The sequence below is a fragment of the Homalodisca vitripennis genome, chromosome 1 (assembly GCF_021130785.1).
Source record: "Homalodisca vitripennis isolate AUS2020 chromosome 1, UT_GWSS_2.1, whole genome shotgun sequence".
In the NCBI taxonomy this organism is placed as follows: Eukaryota; Metazoa; Arthropoda; class Insecta; order Hemiptera; family Cicadellidae; genus Homalodisca; species Homalodisca vitripennis.
In genome coordinates, this window is record NC_060207.1 from 84,205,554 (window position 1) to 84,229,303 (window position 23,750).

Sequence of the window (23,750 nt, forward strand, 5' to 3'; positions counted from 1 at the left end):
AGTTAGTTTAGGGTTTTAATTGATCCTGACTTGTGCTGTCCAGGTGACAAGGACATCTACCTGGACACGCAGCACCCACAGGGCCGTGCAGGTCTTGAGAAGGTCCAGGAGGTGGAAGATGCAGTAGCGGGCAAACTCCTCAGACAACCGTCTGTCCCTGATGCTGCCTTCCCCAAGCCGGTCTGGACCGTTCCACTCAACCCAGAGTTCCATCTCGGTGAAGCCCAGCCACTTCATCTGGAGGGCAATGTCGAGCCCAAGAATGACCCTAAACTTAAGATTGAGTGGTTTTTCAATGGCAAGGCTCTTGAGCATGGTACGTTCAAAGAATATAATTGAACTCTATTTACTGTTTTTTTATCTGGTATCTCATGCTGAACTTCCAATTATTTCATTATTTAACTTTAGTGTAGGAACTGAAGAAAAACCTGTTATGAATATAATATTTAGTTGTTATTGTTATTTTAATGCAACAAAGTAAGTTATTCTTCTATTTAATTGGCTATATTAATGAGAAATAAAAAAAAGGACAACAGGTGCACGCTCACCCTGGTTAATAAGGAGTTGTGGGTCACATTGAAAAAATAACATTATGTATAAATACCATTTAAGAATACCACCAAAATTATGAGTGGTCCTGTACCCTATGGGTAAAACATACAAATCAACAAGTACAATATTATGTGTTGAGACAACAGCAACAAACGACCATTTTCACATCTAAAAATTGTACTATAACAGAGTGTAGTTTTGTATAACAATCCTATTGCATACTGAGTTACAATACAGGTACATGTGAATTTCAGAGCTGACAGCTCATTATTGCAATGTCTGTTGAAAAATGACTCTAAAGTTAAAAGAGTTAAAATTTTAATAAAATATAATTGACCAAATCAATTTTATGTATATAAACTCCTTATTGTATTCCCCAATAGGATCACGTTTCAAGATGACAAGTGACTTCGGTTTCGTTACATTGGACCTGACAGACGTATACGAACGTGACCAGGGCATCTATACATGTAAGGCATCGAATCAGGCTGGTGAGGCGTTCACCTCCACCACCATCTACTGCACTGGCAAGGAGGGTCTGATTGAGCGCACACAGCATCCCAAGGGTGAAGAGGGATTGGGAAAGATCCAGGATCTGGAGGAGTCCTTGCGAAGACAAGAGGCTGGGCTTCCAGAGTCTGAACTGGGACAACCACCTGTCTTCACATCTCAGGTCAGTGGTTGTAATAGATTTACATTTGTACATTGCCAGTAAGATTATGAAATTGATTGGAAAAAAGGATATATTAAGAATTTGTCAGATCCAAAAATCGTATTTAGGAAAGTAAGGATATTCTTAGAGACATGTGTTAAACTGGCGAATGTGAGTTTGTAGCAATATTATACACCTCAAATTTTCAGAGATATATATTCCATGGATATATAAACCTTTTCTATGTATATAAACCACTAGCCTCGGAACTTATCGGGTATCAAACAATTGTTTTTATGTCATGGTCTAACCAAAACGAGACACTCTTTTGTCGTATTAGACTCCTCTGTTGTTTATCTATACCCTGAATATTCTATTTCAGTTTAAAATTCTGGAAAAGTTAAATATGCTAAAAATCATTTTCTTTCCTTTTAAATCCAAATATTTTTATTAGCTTCTGATCTATACCTTTGGTGCTATGTTTATGGTGTTGGTTTATATAAATGTAATCTGCTTTGCATAAAATATGAGGGCGAAAATTAATAAGTTGTAAATTTTGGAAGGCCCAGCAAACCAGGTAGTAATGTGAATCAGTAATTGTGTGATTAATACATTCAGAACTTAAATAATATTTTTTCATCATAATTTTAATTAAGGTAAAAGATATTTTAGGATTGTGGCAATTATAGAATATATTACTCTTTGTTTTTAAAGACCTAAACGACTGTGTGAAATATTGGAAATCCATAAGTTTTTTTTATTCTTTGAACCTTAAGGAAATTGTGAAAATACTGATTTGATATTTTTGGAATTACCAGTTTCTTCATATCATATTTTTTGTAGGAGACTGAATAAATAATTCTGTTTTTCATAAATAGTGTTTGATATGCAGTTTGTGTGGTTTCAGTTCCAGAACTTGAGCAACCTCAGTGAGGGTGAAATTGCTCACTTTGAGGCATCACTGACACCAGTTGGTGACCAGACTATGGTGGTTGAGTGGTTCTACAACGGCAAATCTCTGGAAGCCAGTAAGCTACTGAGCTACTCTTGTCTTAGTAAAATCTCTACTGCTGATTAGTATATACAGAAATAAAAGCAATTGATAGTATTGAGGAGGGTTTAAAATAATTTAAATCAGAAAAGGATTTTTTGTGGAAATATAAAATGAATGAATTCATATTAATTTACCTTTCCAAACAACCAATCTCGTATCAACATTCAAACTTAAAGCTTGAAGCCAAAAACAATATAGAATTTGAAACAAATCCTTTATGAGCTCTTGAAGTCTTCGAAATTTAAGACTTTGCTTTCCTAATATGCAAGACCAGCTCTTCAGTATTCTGTTCAAGGTTGTTTGATTTAGTCACAATTTTCTATGTAACCCTCGAAAATTGTATTTTTATAAACATTGAAGCAATGATTTTCACTTTCCTGTTACAAATCAATCTTGGCAGATCATATTTAAGAGTGCAAAACAGCATTTTATTTCTTGGTTAAACTACATAATGCACTGTTAAATAGTTTAATTTCCAATAAAATATAAAAAAAACTAAATGTCTATATACTTTAGATATCCAGCTTATTTTATTCTTTTGAATGTGACATTTTATCTGTAATGTTCAAATAAACTTTTTTATAATTTACGTATGATGAGTTGTTTGTATAATCAGTTGTTTCTATGCAGGCCACAGAACTCGTACTGTCCACGCTTTTGGCATGGTGGTCTTAGAAATTCTTGGTACTAAGATAGAGGATTCTGGCACCTACACATGCCGCGCCACCAACAAGTGGGGACAGGCTGAGATTAGCGTGCAGCTAGAGTGTATCGACAAGTCCAAGGGCCAGAAGCCACAGTTCACCACTCAAATACAGGTAGCTGTCTTAAAGAGATGCAGAGTTATAAAGCTCCCCAAGCTCTGTGTGCAAGGAATATGAAGATTATTGTGAACAGAGGCCAGCTATGAAACACAGTTTTATAACTGAATAAGGCCAACATAATTAACAATTTGTTATTTCAGTTTCCAGCTATGCCATCTATCTTTCCTCCCTCTTGCTTCTTTCTTTCTTAGTTTAGTGGTAATGTCACGTATTAAGTCAACCTCATAACAGTATTGGCCATTAAAAACAGGATAATATTCTTAGATCTCAGGTGTAAGGAATTCCAAACATGAAATGCAGAAAAGTAAACAAATCAAACACATAAGTGATGACAAATTGGTTTTCAGTTCTTTATTAATACTCCACATGGAATTAAAAACAGACACACATTTAAACATTACACAGAAAAACTTTTTACAAAACATAAGCTACAGCGACTTGACTGTGACAGGAAAAACATTAAATGTATAAATAGCATTTGCTATTAACAATAATGTTTCATATACAGGTCATAAGTTTGTTACTTTATCTACTGATTTTAATTTAATTCTGCTCATAATTACAAATAATTGCTAATTAGTGCAATCTTTGGCATTTTTCTTTTCTTTTGCCTCACAAGTTTCAACACCAGTAGCTGGTTATACTAGTAACTATATAAGGACAAATATCTAATGTTTAGTCTGGTGGCTGAACAAAAATAACAATACTTTAATTATCACCTGTTTGTTAAATTCTGAGTAAAACTATCGGGTAACCAAAGAAAATGCAATTAAATCTTTGTAAACAAACTTGTAACTGACATCTTATATAATTGTAATTAAAGAGTATTTTATGTAGCAGTTTTTAAAACTATCCAAACATTATCCCAAAAAAGAATTTCTGTAGGTTTTGTAGAAATTGTGAGATAGTTACGCTCTCTGTGTTACAGAATGTGGAAGGCTTGAAGGACGGTGACTCCGCCCACTTTGAGTGTACCCTGATCCCCGTTGGAGACCCTCACATGAAGGTGGAGTGGTTCCACAATGGCAAGCCCCTGCGCCATTCCACTAGGATCAAGTCTGTCTCTGACTTCGGCTTTGTTGTGTTAGATATTGCTTACACCCAGAGCCATGACAGTGGAGAATATGTGTGCAAAGCCAGCAACAAGTAAGCTCTAGATGCCACTCTTGTTTTGTCAAGAAATAAATAAAAAATCTTTTTTCACTTTCAAGTTGTTCAGTAATAGATTGAGGGGATGCTTATTCTAATTTCTAAGTAAGCTAAGCCAGTAGAAGCTTACAATTTATGTTATGAACATGTTATGCATTTAGCATATGAACATAACTGTAATTTACCATACAATCCAGTAGATTACAAAATGGAAAAACAATTGCTCAGGCAATTTATTGGTGAACTAAAGACCTAAGTAAATACCCTATGAAATCTATCAGCTGTTGATGTTTGAGATGTGCCTTTGAAATAAATAGAAACTCAAGTGATGGGAAAGACATAAAACTTTACATTTTACATTATGTGTTATGATTGACAAAATTGAATAGATGTGTATAATCCACTTACAAATGGCAATATAAATTACTATATCACAAAAAGAATATTAATCTAAATATAACAAACTCATATAAAAAAGCTACGAATAACTCTGAAATCATTTGGTTCCAATTCCATTATAATTTATAAAAAAGTAAATATTAAATAATTTAATGTTCTGTACTCTACTAAGCATTATGAACGTTTGTTTGGTCAATGCTGTTGTTTTTAAAACAATTTGAACAAAAGTGTGAAATTGATTAAATCTAGAATATTTTAGGTCCTAATTTCTGCTTCATTGAGTTGTGTTTTGTTATTACAAGTTCGTTAAGTGGATTAGGTTGTGTACTTGCTCATGACAATAAGACAATAAGATTAATTTCTCATTGATTTTTGCATTTGATCATGACATTATTGTTTTTTTTTTGCATGTGCAAAGTAAAACTATATTGTTTAAAAAGGTACTTTTTGACTCAAGGACCTGCTTGTATTTTGAATAATTCTCATGACAACAATTCTAATTGATATAAAAATACAGAATTGTAAAGATCACAATTGTTTTCAGATATGGAGAGGACTACACAAAGGCCACTATCCGATGTGTTGGTAAGGGTGGAGTGTACCTGGATACTCTCCAACCGGACTCCTTGGCTCGAATACGCGAGCTGGAACTTGGACAGGGTGGGCCAGCTCAAGCTCCTACCACTCCAGTGCTGGAACCACCAGTATTCCACACCCAGATCAAGGATGTCACCAACCTGAAGGAGGGCCAGAGTGCTCACTTTGAGGCCCGGCTTACTCCTGTACATGACCCAGACCTTGTGGTGAGTTGTGGTTGGTCAATTATAGTCGCACTATTAACTTTTACTAGGTGATCCCACAGCAGAGACTGTCTGTTATGTTTTGTTTCCTGCTCTATTTTATGTTTGATTCATACTTTTTCTTTAGGTTTATGTACCTGATAAAAATATGTATTGGTGACATGCACAAGTTTAGATAAAAAAAATGGTCACATTAGAATATTTTGTTTTTTTAGTAAAATATTGAGAACGAAATTTTTTACAGCAGTAGAAAACATTAAACTAACAGCTTTGTCATTTGTGAAACTTTTAATACTTTGATGAATGATGATTTTTGTATAAATAATTAATAGTTCTTGTGACGATAATTCCTTTGACAGTACTAATATAACATTTTGGTTTAGTGGTATGTTGCTATCTATTGCAAGAGCCTAAGGACTCTACCTGATGGATAGATGAGGTCAGTGTGTACCTGGATTCTCTCCAGCTGGACTACTTGGCTTGGATATTTGAGATTAGATCCTTTTTACTGTTATGAAAACAATCTCAAAACAGTTTTATTTAGTTCAGAAAACTGAATTATTGAGGGTCATTATAGAGTGAATTAAAGAAGGTTGGTAATTTTGGTTTCTTCAAGGCTGCAAGGGTTTATTTACGTTCCAGTAGGTTCTCTGCTAAATCCAACCTACAAGTAAAACCTATATTGTGTTCGGCAATAACCAATATTGTCTCTTACAAATGGACAACCTGGTGGATGATCAGGAGTGGCACAATTGCGAATGTTAAGATGAGGGGGTGGGGTTGAGATTACTTGATAAAAAGTTTAGTTTCCTGTGGGGTTTGGAGTGGGGGCTTTCTGTTGAGAGTTGAACAAATTGAACACCATGGGGGAGAACCCTTTCTGCTAGTTTTGACTAGTAGAGGCTGGAACAGGGCCTCCTCTTTTTTTAAGGTGACACGAACGAGATAGTACCCACTATCTCTCCTCACAGTTGCTGGATGTATCATGGAATCTCATTGGAGGTGGCCAGAAGTGCTTATCCTTACCCATTTTCAATATCATGTTACTCAGAATATCACAAATTAAAGTTATAAGTGCAGTAGATGTCCTCTTTTTCTTGTCTAGTAAAAAACTAACACAAATTTTGAATTATAATAAATGAGGATTTTAATTTTATTTTACATTTTTTGTTTATAATTATTATCAGGTTTCATTTCATGATAATGTTGTTAACAGGTTGAATGGTATTTCAACGGTAAGAAATTGCCTCATGGCCACCGCTACAGAACATTCCATGACTTTGGCATTGTGATCCTGGACATCTTGTACTGCTATGAGGAGAACTCTGGGGAATACGAGTGTAGGGCGGTCAACAAGGTGGGACAGGACTCCACTAAGGCCACTCTCAAGTGTATGTCCAAGGCCAGTCTGATCTTAGAAAGCCAACTGCCTCAGGTCAGTTTCTGCAACCTTGCTTCCAACAAAGCTTGAGTTTGTTTATTTGTAACTCTATAGAAAGTAAAACTTTCCAAAATGACATGAATTTAGAAAAACATTAATAATTGTTTGTTTAAAGCTTATTATTGAGCAAATGGGTAATTTTAAAGGATAACAGGATTTCATGTATTAGTTATCTTTATTTGTTAAAAAAATCCTGAAACACTATGAGAACTTTACCTATCCTATTATTCAGATGTCAAAAGAACCTAAGAAATATAATTAAACATGTGCATAGTTGACAAATCAACAGCAATATGGATATGAACATGTCATTTTTTATGAAACGTTGTATCTCTAAAACTCAAACATATTACACAACACCAAAGACATGACAGCACAAACAAGTCATCGCTACACAGTGCAGGCACACTACTGCAGGTAATGGAGAGATTATGAACTAGACTCTGTGACTGTATCAGATACTAAGTCATATAATTAAGTTTATGGCATACTTATTTTCTGTTTTTAAGTAACCTTTGGCTTATTCATCACTATGGTTTTTTTTATTCATTTTCTTAAACAATTATGCCTTAGATTTTGAAATCTAAAGAAGAGAGCAGATACCAGTTTTCACACTATTTTTTTAAGTTTTTGTAACCTACAACAATGGAAAATGTCCATAATCTTGTTGTCTTTTCATAATAAATTGGATTGATATCTTGTTCATGACGAATCTTTCTATCAAATTTGTGGTTTATTATTAATGGTCCTTCAGTATCTACACTCTGGATCCATAATGTCAAGTATGGAATAAAATTTAAATAAATACAATGGAATAGTGCTTGTTTTAACAATGGTTGAAACGCAGGGCATGGAGGGAGGATTAGAAAAGATCCAGAACCTGGAAGATTCCATGATTCGTACCAGAGATGAGAGAATAACTGAAGAGAGAGGTCAAGCTCCAGTGTTCACTGTGCCCCTGGCCAACATCGACAGCCTGCGAGAGGGAGAGAGCGCTCACTTTGAGGGTCGACTTACCCCCACCAACGATCCTAGGCTGAAGGTAAATTTACACCATGCTTTTTAAATTTAAAAATATTATTGGGTGAGTGTCAACGAGCCTCTAACTCAGGGTATTGGCAAAATTTATTTTCTGTATGTTTGTTTATCTGTCTTAGTATATCCACAGAGTATCTAAGTCTGTGGTCTACATTAAAAGTGATTGTATTTATCTAATTACTTTTGCTGTAGTAGCACTTGCCACTCAGCTTGTTAGCTTCATACACACATTAAATTTTATTCAATTCATCTTCATCTGTGTAATGCATGTCTGAACATGTCTCACTAAGAGATATCTTGGTTTTGTAAAAATACATTATAGCTCATCCATCAGATAAAAAGAGCTTTAGTTGAATAATAGCAAATTAATCCATCCTCAGAGAGATTATTGAGCCTCTGTAAATTTCCTAATTCTGATTAGACATCTTAATACGTAAAATAGCTTGTTCAATGTTGCTGCTGTTTCTTTAGATAACATTCCACATGAAAATTTACAGAATAATCAGTCATAAAAGCTCATAATATACAAAAAATAAAGTCTCTTATATAAATGCAATGTAGCATTTCAAAATAAAAAAATTCAATCAAACCTGTTTGAGTTTCTGGCTTTTCATTACAATTTTAAACTAACCATTCATCAATTTCAGGTGGAGTGGTTCTGGAATGGAAAACCACTGAAGACTGGCTCCAGATTCCGTACATTCTGTGACTTTGGATTTGTCATCCTTGAAATCTCTCCAGTTTACCCTGAAGACTCTGGAGAGTATTCTTGCCGAGCTTTTAACGAGTATGGACAAGCCGTCACAACTGCCACAATGAAGGTACAAGGCAAGCGCAGCATCATCCTGGAGTCACAGTTGCCCAAGGGTATGGAGAGCACGATAGACAAGATTGCGGAGCTGGAGGGTCTAGGACAAGCGCCGGCTGCTCTGACACCTGAGGCTGACTCTGGCAAGCCTCCAGAGTTCATCACAACTCCGGCTGATCTCACGCTGGCTGAGAACCAGCTCGCCCACTTTGAGTGTCGCCTTACTCCAGTCAATGACCCCAGCATGCGAGTTGACTGGTTCCACAATGGCAAGCCACTCTGGGCCGGCTCCAGAGTCAAGACCATCAACGACTTTGGGTTTGTGATCCTTGAAATTGCTGGATGCTACATAAGAGAGTCTGGCTTGTATACATGCAAGGTAAGTTATTTCTTTCTTCTATTCATTAAAACAATGTTTTATTTTAGTTAAACAAGGACTTGGACAAGGATCAGATAGCTGTAGACGTTAGATGAATTTTGTGAATCATATTTGCTCCTTTAAAACCTTGAATCTAAAACTATTAAATTCATTGGATAATTGTATCTTACTAATCTTTTCTCATTTAATGTAAATGGTTTTATCGTTTCTTTGTGTGGTTAAACTATATTAATTCAATAACAATAAAATACATTTATCTTGATGGTTACTCTGGTTGAGCTTTGAAGGAACCCAACTGAGGAGAATTTCTCTAGAAGTGGTTATAACAGCAAAAATTGTAAAGAAACCTTGCATTTAAAAATATTAAATTAGAAAAAAATAATCTTTTACTCTGAAAATTGAAATGTTGAATTAGATAAGTAGAAACCGTGCATTGTTGTAAAACATAAGACAAAATATATTTTTTATCATATTTTCTCTGCTCTATCAGGCCACTAATAAGCATGGAGAGGCATCAGTCTCCTGTAAGCTGCAGGTTCACGGAAGACAAGGAATCATCATGGAACCTCAACTACCCTCCAATTTCCGTACAGGCACAGAAAGTCTGCAGAAGCTGGAGGAGTCCCTGTACAAGCGGGAAGAGATCCAGGCTGACACAGAACAGCCTAATCCACCAAAGTTCATTGTGGAACTAAAGGTTTGTATTAGTTCTATTATCTTGAACAAAATGTTAGTCATAATAACATTAATAATCACTGACATTAATTTCATTAAAGGCATTCTATGAATTGTTTCAAAATGGAAGTCAAGTTTAGTGGTCATACTATATAAAAGGAATATTAATTCATTCAATAATACATAACATATACAGTTGTTGTGTTCAGAGGATTTTCTAAGCTTTCTTTTAACTAAACTTTTTGCTCTCTAGGATGCTGAGGCAACAGAGGCTGGCCCGGCACACTTTGACTGCCGCGTAGAACCAGTTGGTGACTCATCAATGCGTATCGATTGGTTCTTCAATGGCCGTCCATTCGCTACAGGGTCTCGAGTGCACATGCTGAATGATTTTGGTTTCATCGTACTAGACATGGACTATGTGTATGCCAGAGATGCCGGAGAGTACATCTGCCGTGCCACCAACAAGTGGGGCACTGCCACCACCAAGGCCAAGCTTGTCTGTAAAGGTATAATTATCAGTTAAATTATCCTAGTTAATAAATTTACAATTTGTTTAAGAGTTATCAATCTAAGGTAAATATGTGGTAACCTCCAAATCTATTTCATAATTTTAGAACTTGTCAAAGATTTTGCATTACATACTCACCACTCAACAGATCTCCTCCAAGATTAAATAAGGCATCAGGAAATTCATAAAATCTTGTTGCCAAGATAAGATGCACTCAAATAATGCTTTGATACGGTTGAAGTATGTTTGCCTGATTTCATACTGCTTAAAAACTAACTAAATGTTGGTTTATTATCAACTATCAATGGATCTAGGTACAGTCCTCCACCCTAATTAATGTCAATGTTAGAACTGATTATTATCTGCCTCTACAGCCAAACATGACATCGTGCTGGAGTCACAGCTGCCCCAGGGTATGAGCGGGGAGAAGCTCAAGGAACTGGAAAAAGGACACATTCCCGAGGCCAAGCCTGAAGAGAAGATTCCTACTGAGCCTCCAAGGTTCATCACTCAGGTAAATGACTTGTTAAAAAATAACAACAGAGAAAGTATCTTGTTATTAAAGTTTATTTCAACATACAAATGGGCCAGCTCCAAAAGTGATTTTTCAGTTGTTTTGTGTAAGTTTTTTTTATTTAATTCTCGTAAGTCAGATATAATCTGGATTATCCTATTTAATTTGGTTGTACCTATGGATTTATAGTTCATGTTATACTGGGTACTGTGTTCAAAATGACCCAAGACTTTTTGTCTGAGCGTGACTTGCAGACTTGCTAAATAGAATGCTTATAATGCTTGGAAGTATCAGAAAGTATCATGCATGTAAATTGTCCATAGAGTAACTGTATATTTCATCATCTGAAAACAGGTTTGCAATATATTGTCTGGATTCACAAAGGTTTCCATTGAAAGGGCTTTTATATAATTCAATCTATTCCTGCAACAGTAAAAGATATGATGGATTAAAAGTGTAAAAAAGTCCAATTAGAGAGTTCAGTAGTTAAAATTCCTGACTAATTATCGACAAGTTCAACAGCATTGTTTCCTATTTATCTATGGAGTATTTGGTATCCAAATTTACAAAAGTTTAAATTCATAACTTACAACTTTTATAGACTTAAAATACCAGTCAATAAATATAAGAATCAATACTTCTGTAAAAATATTTTGGAAGTTAAATATTAAAATGACGGGGAAGCAAAAATGATTATTGATTGACTTTAATAACATAAAACTCAATATATTCAAGAATCAGAATCAATACTAGCTCTTACATTGTCTGAATATTTTGGTAAGATAGTAATGATAATATTTGCAAATTCTCCACAGATCGAGTCAGTGAGTGTGGGTGAGGCTGAGCCGGTACACTTTGAGTGCAGGGTAGAGCCCAAGAAAGACCCGAACCTGCGAATTGAGTGGTACCGCAATGGTAAACTTCTGCCAACTGGTCACCGCTATCGTAGCATCTTTGACTTGGGCTTTGTGTCCCTGGATATCCTCTACGTCTATCCAGAAGACTCGGGCGAGTATGTGTGCAAGGCCATCAACAATTACGGGGAGGACACCACCAAGGCTACCATATCGTGCAAGAGTAAGCTGTCCTTGAACTTTGTTAGTTTCTTACTGTCATTTAGCAGTCTCTACTGTACTTGTCTCTCAATAGCCCAGTGATTAGGAAAACTCAGACTTACATTTTAACATGAGAATTTAATATATTTAGTTGTTGTCTTAGTGGATTGATTAACTAACATACTAAATATAATTTTGCATAGTGGTTCTTTTTTCTGTCATAATTCTACCACCAAACTTGTCTTTATTAAGTTCCCACAATTCAGTAAAACATTTTATGGAGCTATGAAAACAATGATCTTTCCTGATAGGAAACTTTTCTTGAACTCCAAAAGAGTGCCAACCTCAAAGGCATGTCTTATAAATTTGTAATTTAGTGAGCTTTCTATTCAGAGTAACCTCTAGGTAATTTTTAGTTTGCAAACATAAAAAAATGTTGTATACATTGTACGAGTAGTATCATCAACTCTATTAAACTCCTCACTGTTTGGAAGGCGTGACTTTTCGTGGCCCTCTCACTTTGTTACACTATAAACTGATTACAGCATTACTTGTTTGGTCTTAGACTTTAAAATTAAAAATTGTTCTGTCCTGCAGAGATCCCAATGATCATCCTTCAGAGCCAGGTGCCCAAAGGCATGAAGAGGTCAGAGGCCTTGATGCAGATGGAAGCCACCATTAAAAAATACACTTCAGAGGTCCATCTTACTGAAGACGATTTGTACGAGCACGAGAAGAAACAGCCTCCCAGGTAATACTACAGACAGAACAGTTACAGTATTACAAAAGTACAATTTACTGATTAATGTTGAATCTAAACTTCGTAGATTACCATAGAAGGTCATTTACAGAGTTCATTGTCTATTTGCAGGTTTGTTACTCAAATTGTGGACCAAACTTCGTTGGTTGAGATGCAGTCCACCAAATTTGAGTGCCAGCTGGCACCAGTGGGAGACCCCAACATGAAGGTGGAATGGTTCCTCAACGGGAAACCACTACCACACAGTAAGTATCTCCTCCTAATTTTTTAAAAACATTAAGCTTGATATGAATCACATCAACTAAATAAGGCTGTATAAAATTATGTTAAAATTCAACTAATGTAACTTTTACAGCTAGATAAATTTAATGCTGTTTTTTTTTCTTTACAGAGAATCGTTGTACACCAATTTACGATTTTGGTTATGTTGCGATGAACTTTGGCTGGGTGTACCCAGAGGACAGTGGGGAGTATCTGTGTAGAGCTACTAACCTTTATGGTATGGACGAAACAAGAGCGGTCATCAAGACAAGTGGCAAGCCTGGCATCATCTATGACTCCCAACTGCCTAAGGGTATGAAAAGCATAGAGAAAATCAGAGACTTGGAGGCCGCTTGGCAAGTGTGAGTACCCACAATACTTGTATGAAAGTGTATTCATTCGAGTGACAATTTATTTTAAGTAAACGTTTTCCGAGGAATTCATGTGAACTACTGTACATAGAAATTCTAGAATCAAATAAAAGCAATGATATGGTGTCTTGTCTATGATTGCAGTCCACCGGAGAAGCCAGAGGACGAGGAGAAGCCCAGGGAAAAGCCAGTATTTGTGACAAAGCCTGAACCATTCACCACGATAGAAGGCGACTGTGCACGGTTCTGCTGCAGAGTGACTGGCTATCCTCGGCCTCGAGTCATGTGGCTCATCAACGGACACACTGTTGTTAATGTAATTAGATATTTATCAATTTTATATTTGCACGTTAAATTTTTTTAGTATAAGGTCCACTTTTAATTCAGACTTTCTTTAATTAATCTAAGGTTTTCAGAAAATATTTTATGTTTACTGTACATTTGTGTAGTTGTTATTCTCATTGCAATTTCAAAGCTTTGGTTATGGTAATGTGAAGTAAGAAGAATAAATGTGTGTTGTGATTAGCAGAGTTATTTAAATAATTAGATAGACATTTTAGAAAAGTATTTAATTTAATTTTAATACTTAATAAACAATCTATCTCATCAACTTTTGTCAAGGTTATTTTTATTTATTAATTGATTAAAATTTCATGTTTAAATCATTATGTGTAAAATACTGTCCAAAATAAATAAATTAGTGCTTATGATTAGTTAGCAAATATCAATCCTGAATTAAGGGCAAAATAAAAGTTTCCAACTGTTGTGACACCATCTTTTACAAAATTTGCACATTTTCATTACTTTTTTATAAAGTTTATGAAACTGGATTTTTTTTAAAGTATACTTCTCAGCAAACAACTAAAACCTTTTCATACATAACAGTTTATTATTTTAGTTGACATATTTTGTTAAATATAAATTTACATTATTTTAATATTAAACATATGTAGCAACATTCATTAAAATAATTTTATTGATTAATTTACAATTTTAACAATACAAATCAATACCACTCAAAAGAGACAAAATATTGTTGATATCCTTTTCGTGTTTTGGCTTGTCCTGTTCTTATCAATGATTAAAAAAGTTGACACCTTAAAATATGAGAACATTTTCTTCTCCTAAAGAAGTGCTCAAATGAATAATGTAGTCACATAAATAAAAACAAAAGTTTATAATCTGTTGGATCTCTGGATCTAAATTTATTGTCAAAATTGACATATTAGGATTTATAGATCTACTAAAAAAAATACATCTATAGCTCCTTTCATACTTCTTTTTATTAGTTTTTACATGAAATATTGCAACAACTTTTTATAAGTTTTTATTTATGGTCTTTTTGTTTTTGAAGAAAATATCTTCAGACTCACTAACTGAATCATAACAACTATTTATTAAGCTATGTGGATCTGAAAATGTTTTCTTCATAAACAAACAACCTCAAGAATAAAACATTTATTGGATTGTTGATTTAAAATAATAGGGAAATAAATGATATTAACAAATATGTAAAAGTTTTTTGAAAGTTTGTTGAGATGTTTTAAGATCTAAACATGGTATGCCAATTTTGATGTTGGATACTCTTGAGTCTATGTGATTTTAAAATACTTAAGTTTAGTTTTTAGATACAAATATTTGTTTATCATATTTGTAATTTATTAACTCAAAAAGTCCATTTGGGTTGTTAACATGGACTGTTATTGCTTATTAGGGCATGCGTTACCGTCTCACCTATGATGGTATGTGGCACCTTGACATTCCCAAGACTCGCCAGTATGATCACGGCAAGATAGAAGTTGTGGCGAGGAACTCCTCCGGTGAAACCAGAGTTGAGACCACTCTCACTGTCAACTCTCGCGGAGACGACTACCGTGGAGTACTCAAGAACTCGCCCAGACGTGAGTCTCAGACGATCCCACTATCTGCGCCCATTTCTATTATGCTGACTGAACAACTACTAAATTTCCTTCCAACAGTTGATCTGTCAATATTTCCTAGATTCGTAATAGTACTTGTAAATTGCAGATAATTGATAACATACAAGTATAAACTTTTATGATGAAAATGCAAGTTAATTACTCGTTATTTTTTTATGTAAATTGCATAAACTGAAAATATTAATACTTTTTTATTTGCAATTTCTAATATCAAACTTTAAATCAGAAGTCTGTAGTAAGAGAGGGTCTGTACAATGTTTTGTTTTATAACTATGATACAGAAAATGATCTTGTAATGCAAAAATAAGCAGATATTCCAAAATGCATATAATTGTTATTTGTTTAAGCCTTACACATTCCGTTTGTAATATTTTTATATATTAATTATGTGTAGTACAATCATTTAAAGATTGTAAAGTCAAGAATAGCGTTGTATTAAAAAAATCTACATTAGTCAAACTTATTTTAAATGTGCATTTTTTAATATTCATAATGTATACCTCTTTTTTCATCCATTTGAATCATCATCATATTAGTTGTTCAGCCATTAGAAACGTTTGTATCTCTCCATAGATTAGTCTTAATATAAGAAAAATACATTTTTAGACTTAGTTTTATATGTACTTTGTGAAAAATAACATGACTCTTTCAGCATTTGACACTATTGCTATACTATAACACTCTGCTGTTTCTATACATGCAAAACTCTACTTAACAAATACTTATGTTGTTTGACACTCCACCGCAACGCAACGCACACTACAAGTGCATTTCATTAATTTATGTTTAAAACTTTTATTAGTAGTTGTAAATTGCAACAATTGTACAACAAGTATTGTATTCGTAGTTATTTATAAAAAAAATTGAAACATGGAATTTCAGCAAAAATCTGCTGTTACTTCTATTTTGATATTTCAATACTTTTAATGAGAGAGGAAATCACAATTTTTAACTCGATCTCAACTGTTAATGCAGTGCACTTTGGTATAAATATTTTTTCCATTAACACAATATCTAATACTCCACATCCATACAAACACACAGTCCATGTCCCAACCCTCCCCCCACCAGCCCGCTTCTCTAATGGTTGCGCTGCCACGGAAACATTGGTGCGGACGGCCACCATGCTTGCACCCCCAGGAACTCAGCAGGTATGGCAGAGCTACTGTTATATTTGTGTGATTTGTCGTCAAACGTCCCTCTTCTACCTACTGGTACGTGCATGACCTCGCTCTTTATACGCTTTGGAACCTGTTGTGTTTGTAAGCTTCTCTACTCTTTGCTTTTGTTTAGAAGTCGTTTTAGTAATTATTGTGTACTTTATAACCTTCAGTAAGTCCTATTGTGCTGTTACCACGTGTTGGAAAAGAACTGGAATTGAAAAACTGTCACTAGTTTGAAAGATGTTGTTGTATTGTTAGAAGAAATATTTTCTAATTTTACAGTACACTGTTATTTCTTCTTTTGCAAATGCACCTTTAGCATTTTTATTTTTGGTGTGTGTTTTACCCTAAGTCATGGATGTAGATTTATTAATGTGAAGTCCAGTCCTAATCAGAGTTTAGTATTAAACCAGAAACGAAGGTTAGAGATATAAATAAAAAGAGATATAATAAAATATAGGATACTGTAATCTCAGGACTTGGCCACTGACACCTCATTGATTAGTTTTATATGCAAACAATGATGCACACAGCGTACAGTACCTGACACCTTGTGGCAAACTTGTAAGTCACATTATGAGAGTCGAGATAAGACTCTTACTTTACAGTGCAACTTTAATTTTAACCTAAAATTTTATAAAAGCATAAATTTATAAAAATATCATAATTTAAAAGATTTAAACAAATGTAATGGCTATGTTGGAAGGTTTGCTGTGGTTTCCACCATAAGTGAAGTATTTTTTATTGGTAACAAAAATTTTGAAATTTGAATGTCTTACCAGATTTGTTATAAAAATGTATTGTATTTTGTTTTTTGGTCAAGTGTATCAATCTTGAGAAATTTGAGTGCGAAGGTCTGATCAGTGATCACTCTATCCTAGATGGTTGAACTAGACGGAAGGAAACAGGCGATTTGCGGCGAGCACAGTGTAGCTCAATGTTGCAACTCCTACTTGTTAAAATATATTGTTTATAAGAATGATACACTTGTCAAAACTTTGAAGGATTTTAGATCCAAAAGGGATGTAATTTTTAAGATATTTATGAAATAAAAAGTTTAATTTCTTCTCTTTAATACACCTTAGAGGTTGCTGCAAGACTTAAAAAACAGTTATTTTTCATCAGTTCATTGCTTAGTATTATTTGCCATTACAATATTACATTAGGGGTTTCAAGGGCTTGAGTGAATGGTTTTGTTAGAAATAAATTTATACGAAATTATAATAGTTATTGTATATAAAAAAAACCAGAGCTTTCTTGAAATTCTCAAGTTGGAACTCAAGAAAAGCTGATGAAATGGAAATGTTCGATTCGAATGAAAACATAAATAAGGTCATTATGATTCTCTATGTACGTTATACTTTCTGAAAAGAGTTCACTATTACCTTTCTTAAAAATAAACAACTAAATTTTGTAAAAACAATATAAGCAAAGAAGATTTTATGTTAGTAGGCTTGTATGTATTAACTTTAAAAATAATTAATCAATTAACCTTTTTCTTGTTCTGTTAATGCTTATTTGTTGTTGAGTTGGTATTTATTATTTTTCTAAATATTGAGTATCAAGGTTATCATCTAAATTTCTCATTCACATTGTTCTCATACAGCAAAAGATTTTTACGTCAACCAACAACTACTTTCAAATGTTCAAATATTCAAATTACTACCTTCAGACATAAAAAACATGAACCTATAAAAGATTGATGCATTTCTAATTTTAAAAATATATAGTCCATACTTTGAACACACCAATGAATCAGTTAGTTTCACATGTTTAAATAGAAACTCAAAGTATATTTTCTTTAACTTGACATCACAAAATTCCATCATTACTTATGACACCAGTAGCAGGTGGAGCATGCAAATTGTGTATGTTTGTTATATCAACAGTGTGGAACTTGTATCATCTTGTATGTGTTGATGCATCATTGATATTTGTAGTCATTGACATTTCTCTCTAGTTTCTTGTCATTCATCTAAATGTGTTTCCTGTTACTTCTGATGAGCAGTAATAGATTTCTTTTAAGATATTAATATCATTGATGTAACTGAAGGTATGCCATATTTTTTCATTGAAAATAAAGACTTCAACAGTTAATTAATTATTGAGTGTCAAATATTACGCTGTTCTAAATTGTTGCTACAAATCAAGAATTTCAAGAGCAAATGAACAATACTACATAGAGAATTTTATACATACAAAAATTAAACATCTACTTGAAATGTATAAAATATTTTTTTAAAATTTTTAACATTTTGCAACTGTTAGTACAACAGGTTTAAAATTATAATTATTAGAGTCTATTAAGGAGGTGGTCTACATGGAGTATAAGACAGTCTTTAGAAATCAGCGTTAGAAACCTATTTTTAATTCAATTTTGAAATATCCTCAGAGATTAATAATAATGTGATACATAAAATTGTATTAAATTGTTTTAAGTATATCCTGGAGGAACAGGTCTAACTGCTGTGTGTTAATTAAAAAAAACTTCATTCTACAAAATATGATTAAAACACACTATTTAAAAACCTTTCCTGAATGTGAGGAGTATGCAAATACTTTAAACTTAAGCACATCTTTCATCAATACTTTTTGTACAAATTACTTTTTGATAAGTGATGACATAAATTACTCACTTAAGCATAACGGTTTCCTCAAAAACAAGTATTATCAGTACGATTAACTTGTACTTGTACTTGTACGTATTACATAAGTAATACGTAGATTAATTATGTTGGAACATGTTAAATGGAGATAATTAAAAGATTTGAGTCAAACATTGATAAAGTTTCATAATGCTAGTTATAGAGGATTAAACATTAAAAACTAACCTCAAAACTAAAAGTGGCGTCCGAGCACTAACAAATGTGGAGATGCTTTGTCGCCTAACAATCTTTGCTTCCAACTAGATTTGTAATTCAACTCGTAGGACGTTGTGCCTTTGCACTGTGTACTGGTGACATGCTGAGGTTTGGATGTTCCTTTAGCATGGTACGATTCGGAGCTGAGCTCTTACCAGGCGGAGAGACAAGAAGGCGAGCTGGCACGAGTGTTCGAGGAGAGGGCTCAGCAGGAGAAGGAGATCATCTTGGAACATGTTAAACCTAAGGGTGTGAAGGAGCAGCAGCCAGAGTGGACCCAGATGGCCAAAAGCAAGAAGGGAGAGGAGTATTACACCAAGCTGCGAGAAGTGAGTAGTGAAGCAACAAATAAATGTCTTTACATAACCTCCCACGTTATTTTATCTAGTCATGATTTTCGTTACTGCACTGTGCAGTAATTATTCATAACTTACGAATACAAACATCTTAGATTAGCTATTTATTATTATTTTTACTCATGAGAGTGAGCAGCCTAGTTTTTGCAGTGGCAAAACCTTTTCTGTGATGTTAAAATAGTGAGAAAACTAAACTGACATTTGTTCAACAAGATAATTTACACAACTGGTAGTTGTATTCACTCACATTCACATTAGTAGATGTATCAATAGACCAATATTGAATAAACAACATATGAACTCACTTACTTTAATAACATAACTTCAACTATTGTTTAATGGAATAGTAAAAAGCGTTTTACTTTATATACCGTTTGTTAAAATGTTTGTACCCTTCAAACGCCGTTGACATGTACACGCGATCTAATGACTTTTGCTATTAACGCCTTTGACACGTATATGCATTTTGGCTATATTTAAATTTATTGCGTCTTCATGGTTACCCGTAGAGTGGTTATGTTGTGTTATTCCATGCATGGAATCTTCACAGACTGTAAAATGTAGTTCATTGCTTAGGTTGGATGTAGCTGGGTTTAGCTTCACCTATTTATAGTGGGAGGCGGGGCGGCTGAATGTCACCACAGCACTAATAAGTATATGCTATCCTTTTGCTAAGTGTCTATATACAGGCCCAGTCATTTTTGGTGATAGACTGCCATGAGCCTTCATGTACTTTATTTTCACATGTTATGCAATTAATTTTTGTCAAATTAATTACTATTATTTACTTAAGTGTATAGAATTCCAAACAATATGCCCTTTAAAAACGTTATTTATTTGTTTCATTTATGTAATTTTGTATAGTGTATATATTGTATAAAGTCATGATATTTATACACCAGTGAATATTCTATGTTCTTGAGATAGATGACACATCAAGTATATGTGGTTTTGTTCATACATACAATGGTTATTCTTATGCATACTTATAGACAAACTATTATTATAGTGTATAAGTTAAAATGCTAATTTTTTATTTATACACTACAATAAAAATGTATTGCTGATAGCTCTGGTGGTGTACACACCAACATGTGGCTTATAGCCTGGCGGTAAAAGGATTAAGTAAAACCTGAATATAGCACTCAGGTTAACTGCGACTAGGCTTCATCTAATTGCACTTGTGCTATAATAGAGGTTCATACATAACCTGTTATTTGCATGTAATACATAGAACTAGAAGTGGTTATCTTACTAGATGGCTAATTAATTATTTTCTTTCTCAATGATATAAAGAACATATGAGATTGTAGGGCAGAACATTATTATTATGGTCTTGCACTTAATAATTTGCCCAAATTGTACTTTGATTTGCTCCAAACAGAAATATCAAATTGATAAATGGAAGTGATTAAACCAACACATCTTAATTTAAGTTTTAATTCTATTAAAGAATACTAACAATTTAACAAATTTTGAGTTTAGTTTTGTTTTATTTTGAAAAGTTGAAAATTAGAACCTACTGAAACAGTGTAATTACTGATGTTCCAGCTGGAAGAGGAGCAGGTGGTGAAAGAGACTCGGCTGAGGGAAGCCACGCATCAGTTTGCCATTCCAGGCGAGAAGGTTGTGCAGAAGTCTCTCGCCCGTGGCATGGCTGACAGCTATGAATCCAATTTGTGAGTTCCTAGTTTATCTGTGTTAATATCTTTAGTGTCCTTGCCAATGTCTTTATTTAATGAGTAGGATTACAAGATAACCATTTCAAGCAACAAAAAAGGTGACCACCCCTTGGATGAGTGAGTGTTAAGTGATTCTATTCTTTCAAGCAGCTTAGATAAACTACTCATTGGATCGGTAAACGTTTAGCGATTCTGTTCTTGCAGGCAGCTTAGATGACTATTCCTTGGATGGGCGAGCATTTAGAGATTCTGTTCTTGCAGGCAGCTTAGATGACTATTCCTTGGATGGGCGAGCATTTAGAGATTCTGTTCTTGCAGGCAGCTTAGATGACTATTCCTTGGATGGGCGAGCATTTAGAGATTCTGTTTTTGCAGGCAGCTTAGGTGTTTAATTTATGGATGGGTTAGCATGGAATGATTCGTTCTTGCAAGCAGCATTGTGGTGATTTGGAAGTACTGCTCAAACGTGAGCTGTACCTAATACAGCCAACTGATTTTGCTTTAACAGTTTTATACTGTATCAGAATAAGGAACTAAGTCCATTTCCAAATTCCTGGTGGTTACTGCACTCTGCTGTTAACAAATTACACATTACTTAGTTATAAAATAAGAACACATTTTTGGTTTAAAAATTGTGATGATTTATAAAGCATATAAGTCAAAATTCTAAATACACTCATACTAAAGCCATACAAATTGTAAAAATAATAGAAAATGCTGTGTGATATCATCATCTGTTCTGTCTAGATGATAAGATTTGAGATTTATTATATCAAAATTCATCTTCATACTTCACATTTCTTACCCAATTATAAGAAGTGAGATATCAGAACCTTTCTCATTTTTATTGTCTCTCGTAAAAGTTGCAAGGATGGATATCTTATTAAATTTGGAGTTTCATGTTATAGTAGAAGTTATCTGGTATAGTATTGTGAGATTAGAATCACCTCCATTGTAATCTATCTATCCTCTTACATGAATCTTCAGTTTATTTACTCATTTGATGGTCAATATATGGGAGTAAAAACATATTAATGCTCTTGTGTGTTGCAGGGAGAAGCAGGAAGAACTGATGCCATGGCAGAAGGGAGTGCAGTTAAGACAGGTGAAACGGGAAGAGAAGCAGGATGAAGTGGTCCACCAGATCACCAAGGCACTGAGACAGACTCGTACAGATTCTGCTCAGGAAGTGGCAGCCACAGAACAACGAGAGGAGAAGAGAGTGGTCAGACAACCCCCTGACCCCACACAGTCAGCAGTTCATGGCAAGGAGGTGCATGTTGCCACCCAGAAACAAGTCCAAAAAGAGGTCAGTTTTAAAAACCTTTTGATTTTCAATGAAAAGTATTGGTCCTCTAACTTTTGCTGAGTATTGACGAACAATTAATTTTTGTGGACTTTATAAAGGTGTCTGTTATCTATTTACAGAAATCTTAGGATAATTGACCTTGAATCGTTGTGGGTTAGAATGTAACTAATTTTATTATCTGACTGTACATTTTTGAAAAAGTAAATCCTATATAATAAAATAATGGCAAAATTATCTTCCAATTAGAGTTTTACCATAAAATTCTAAAGATAAATACACCACACAATTTCGTAGGATTTTTCCTGATTGAAAATGCGAACTTTTCTTTTTAACAAAGTAATCTTAACCCTTAAATGCCTAGATTGTGTAGTAAGAGTATTATACTTAATGTAACAGTACATAATACTGTATCTTATTGCTACACTTGGCTGTTACAAATTTAAAATACTACAATTTTCTGCTGATTATTTAGTGAATAATTATTTTTCAATTTACTTTAACCAAGAAAGAGTAAATATATACTTAAGTTTCTGTTTGAGATTTATAAAAAAATTGTATGTATATTTTTATACTTAATAATTAAGATTCAATTAAATTTTGCAGATCCAAGGTGACACTGAAATCACAAGAAAGATAACAGCAACTGAGACAACAGAGGTTGAGCACAAAGCAAAGGTTGAGGAGAGAGTGGTGCAAGGACAAGTTGTAAGTAAACAAATGTTTGTTTTTAGTTAAAATAAGCTTTTAAAGTCATAACAAGTTTTGTTTTTAAATATACTGAATTTTGGTTTTGAAATTGGAAACTTGCATTATAAGGATTAATTGCATTCAATAAGTTGTATTGACATTTTGATGAATGTGACAGCAACCTGCAAAGCCGCCGGTGTTTACAAAGAAGATCCAGCCATGCCGTGCATTTGAGCAGGAACAGGCCCGATTCGAGGTGGAGTTTGATGGAGAACCACTTCCCACCATTAAGTGGTTCCGGGAAGATTTCCCCATCCAGAACTCTCCAGACTTCCAGATCCACACTTTTAGTACGAAGTCCATCCTAATCATCAGACAGGTGATTGTCAAACATAGACACAATTCTGAGTTTGTGATTGTTTTCAGTCCATTCCTGTCAATCAGCCTTATTCTCATCTGAGAGTTTTATAACAGTATGTGACAATGAAAATGTTATTACCGAACAATCC

General features: G+C 34.1%; 1 protein-coding gene across 1 annotated transcript in view; it reads left to right on the top strand.

Annotated features, from left to right (window-relative positions):
• The window catches only part of LOC124365929 (titin-like), a 256,928-nt gene that overhangs the window by 74,330 nt on the left and 158,848 nt on the right, over window positions 1-23,750 (top strand). Inside the window, 23 exon segments of the mRNA XM_046822067.1 lie at window positions 44-316; window positions 936-1,225; window positions 2,112-2,232; window positions 2,889-3,076; window positions 4,011-4,228; window positions 5,175-5,433; window positions 6,647-6,865; window positions 7,719-7,913; window positions 8,557-9,096; window positions 9,587-9,793; window positions 10,025-10,280; window positions 10,657-10,796; window positions 11,612-11,873; window positions 12,449-12,602; window positions 12,723-12,856; window positions 13,003-13,234; window positions 13,388-13,559; window positions 14,958-15,144; window positions 19,334-19,536; window positions 21,115-21,242; window positions 22,299-22,554; window positions 23,158-23,259; window positions 23,420-23,620. Coding sequence (XP_046678023.1) covers window positions 44-316; window positions 936-1,225; window positions 2,112-2,232; window positions 2,889-3,076; window positions 4,011-4,228; window positions 5,175-5,433; window positions 6,647-6,865; window positions 7,719-7,913; window positions 8,557-9,096; window positions 9,587-9,793; window positions 10,025-10,280; window positions 10,657-10,796; window positions 11,612-11,873; window positions 12,449-12,602; window positions 12,723-12,856; window positions 13,003-13,234; window positions 13,388-13,559; window positions 14,958-15,144; window positions 19,334-19,536; window positions 21,115-21,242; window positions 22,299-22,554; window positions 23,158-23,259; window positions 23,420-23,620 — 4,937 coding nt within the window.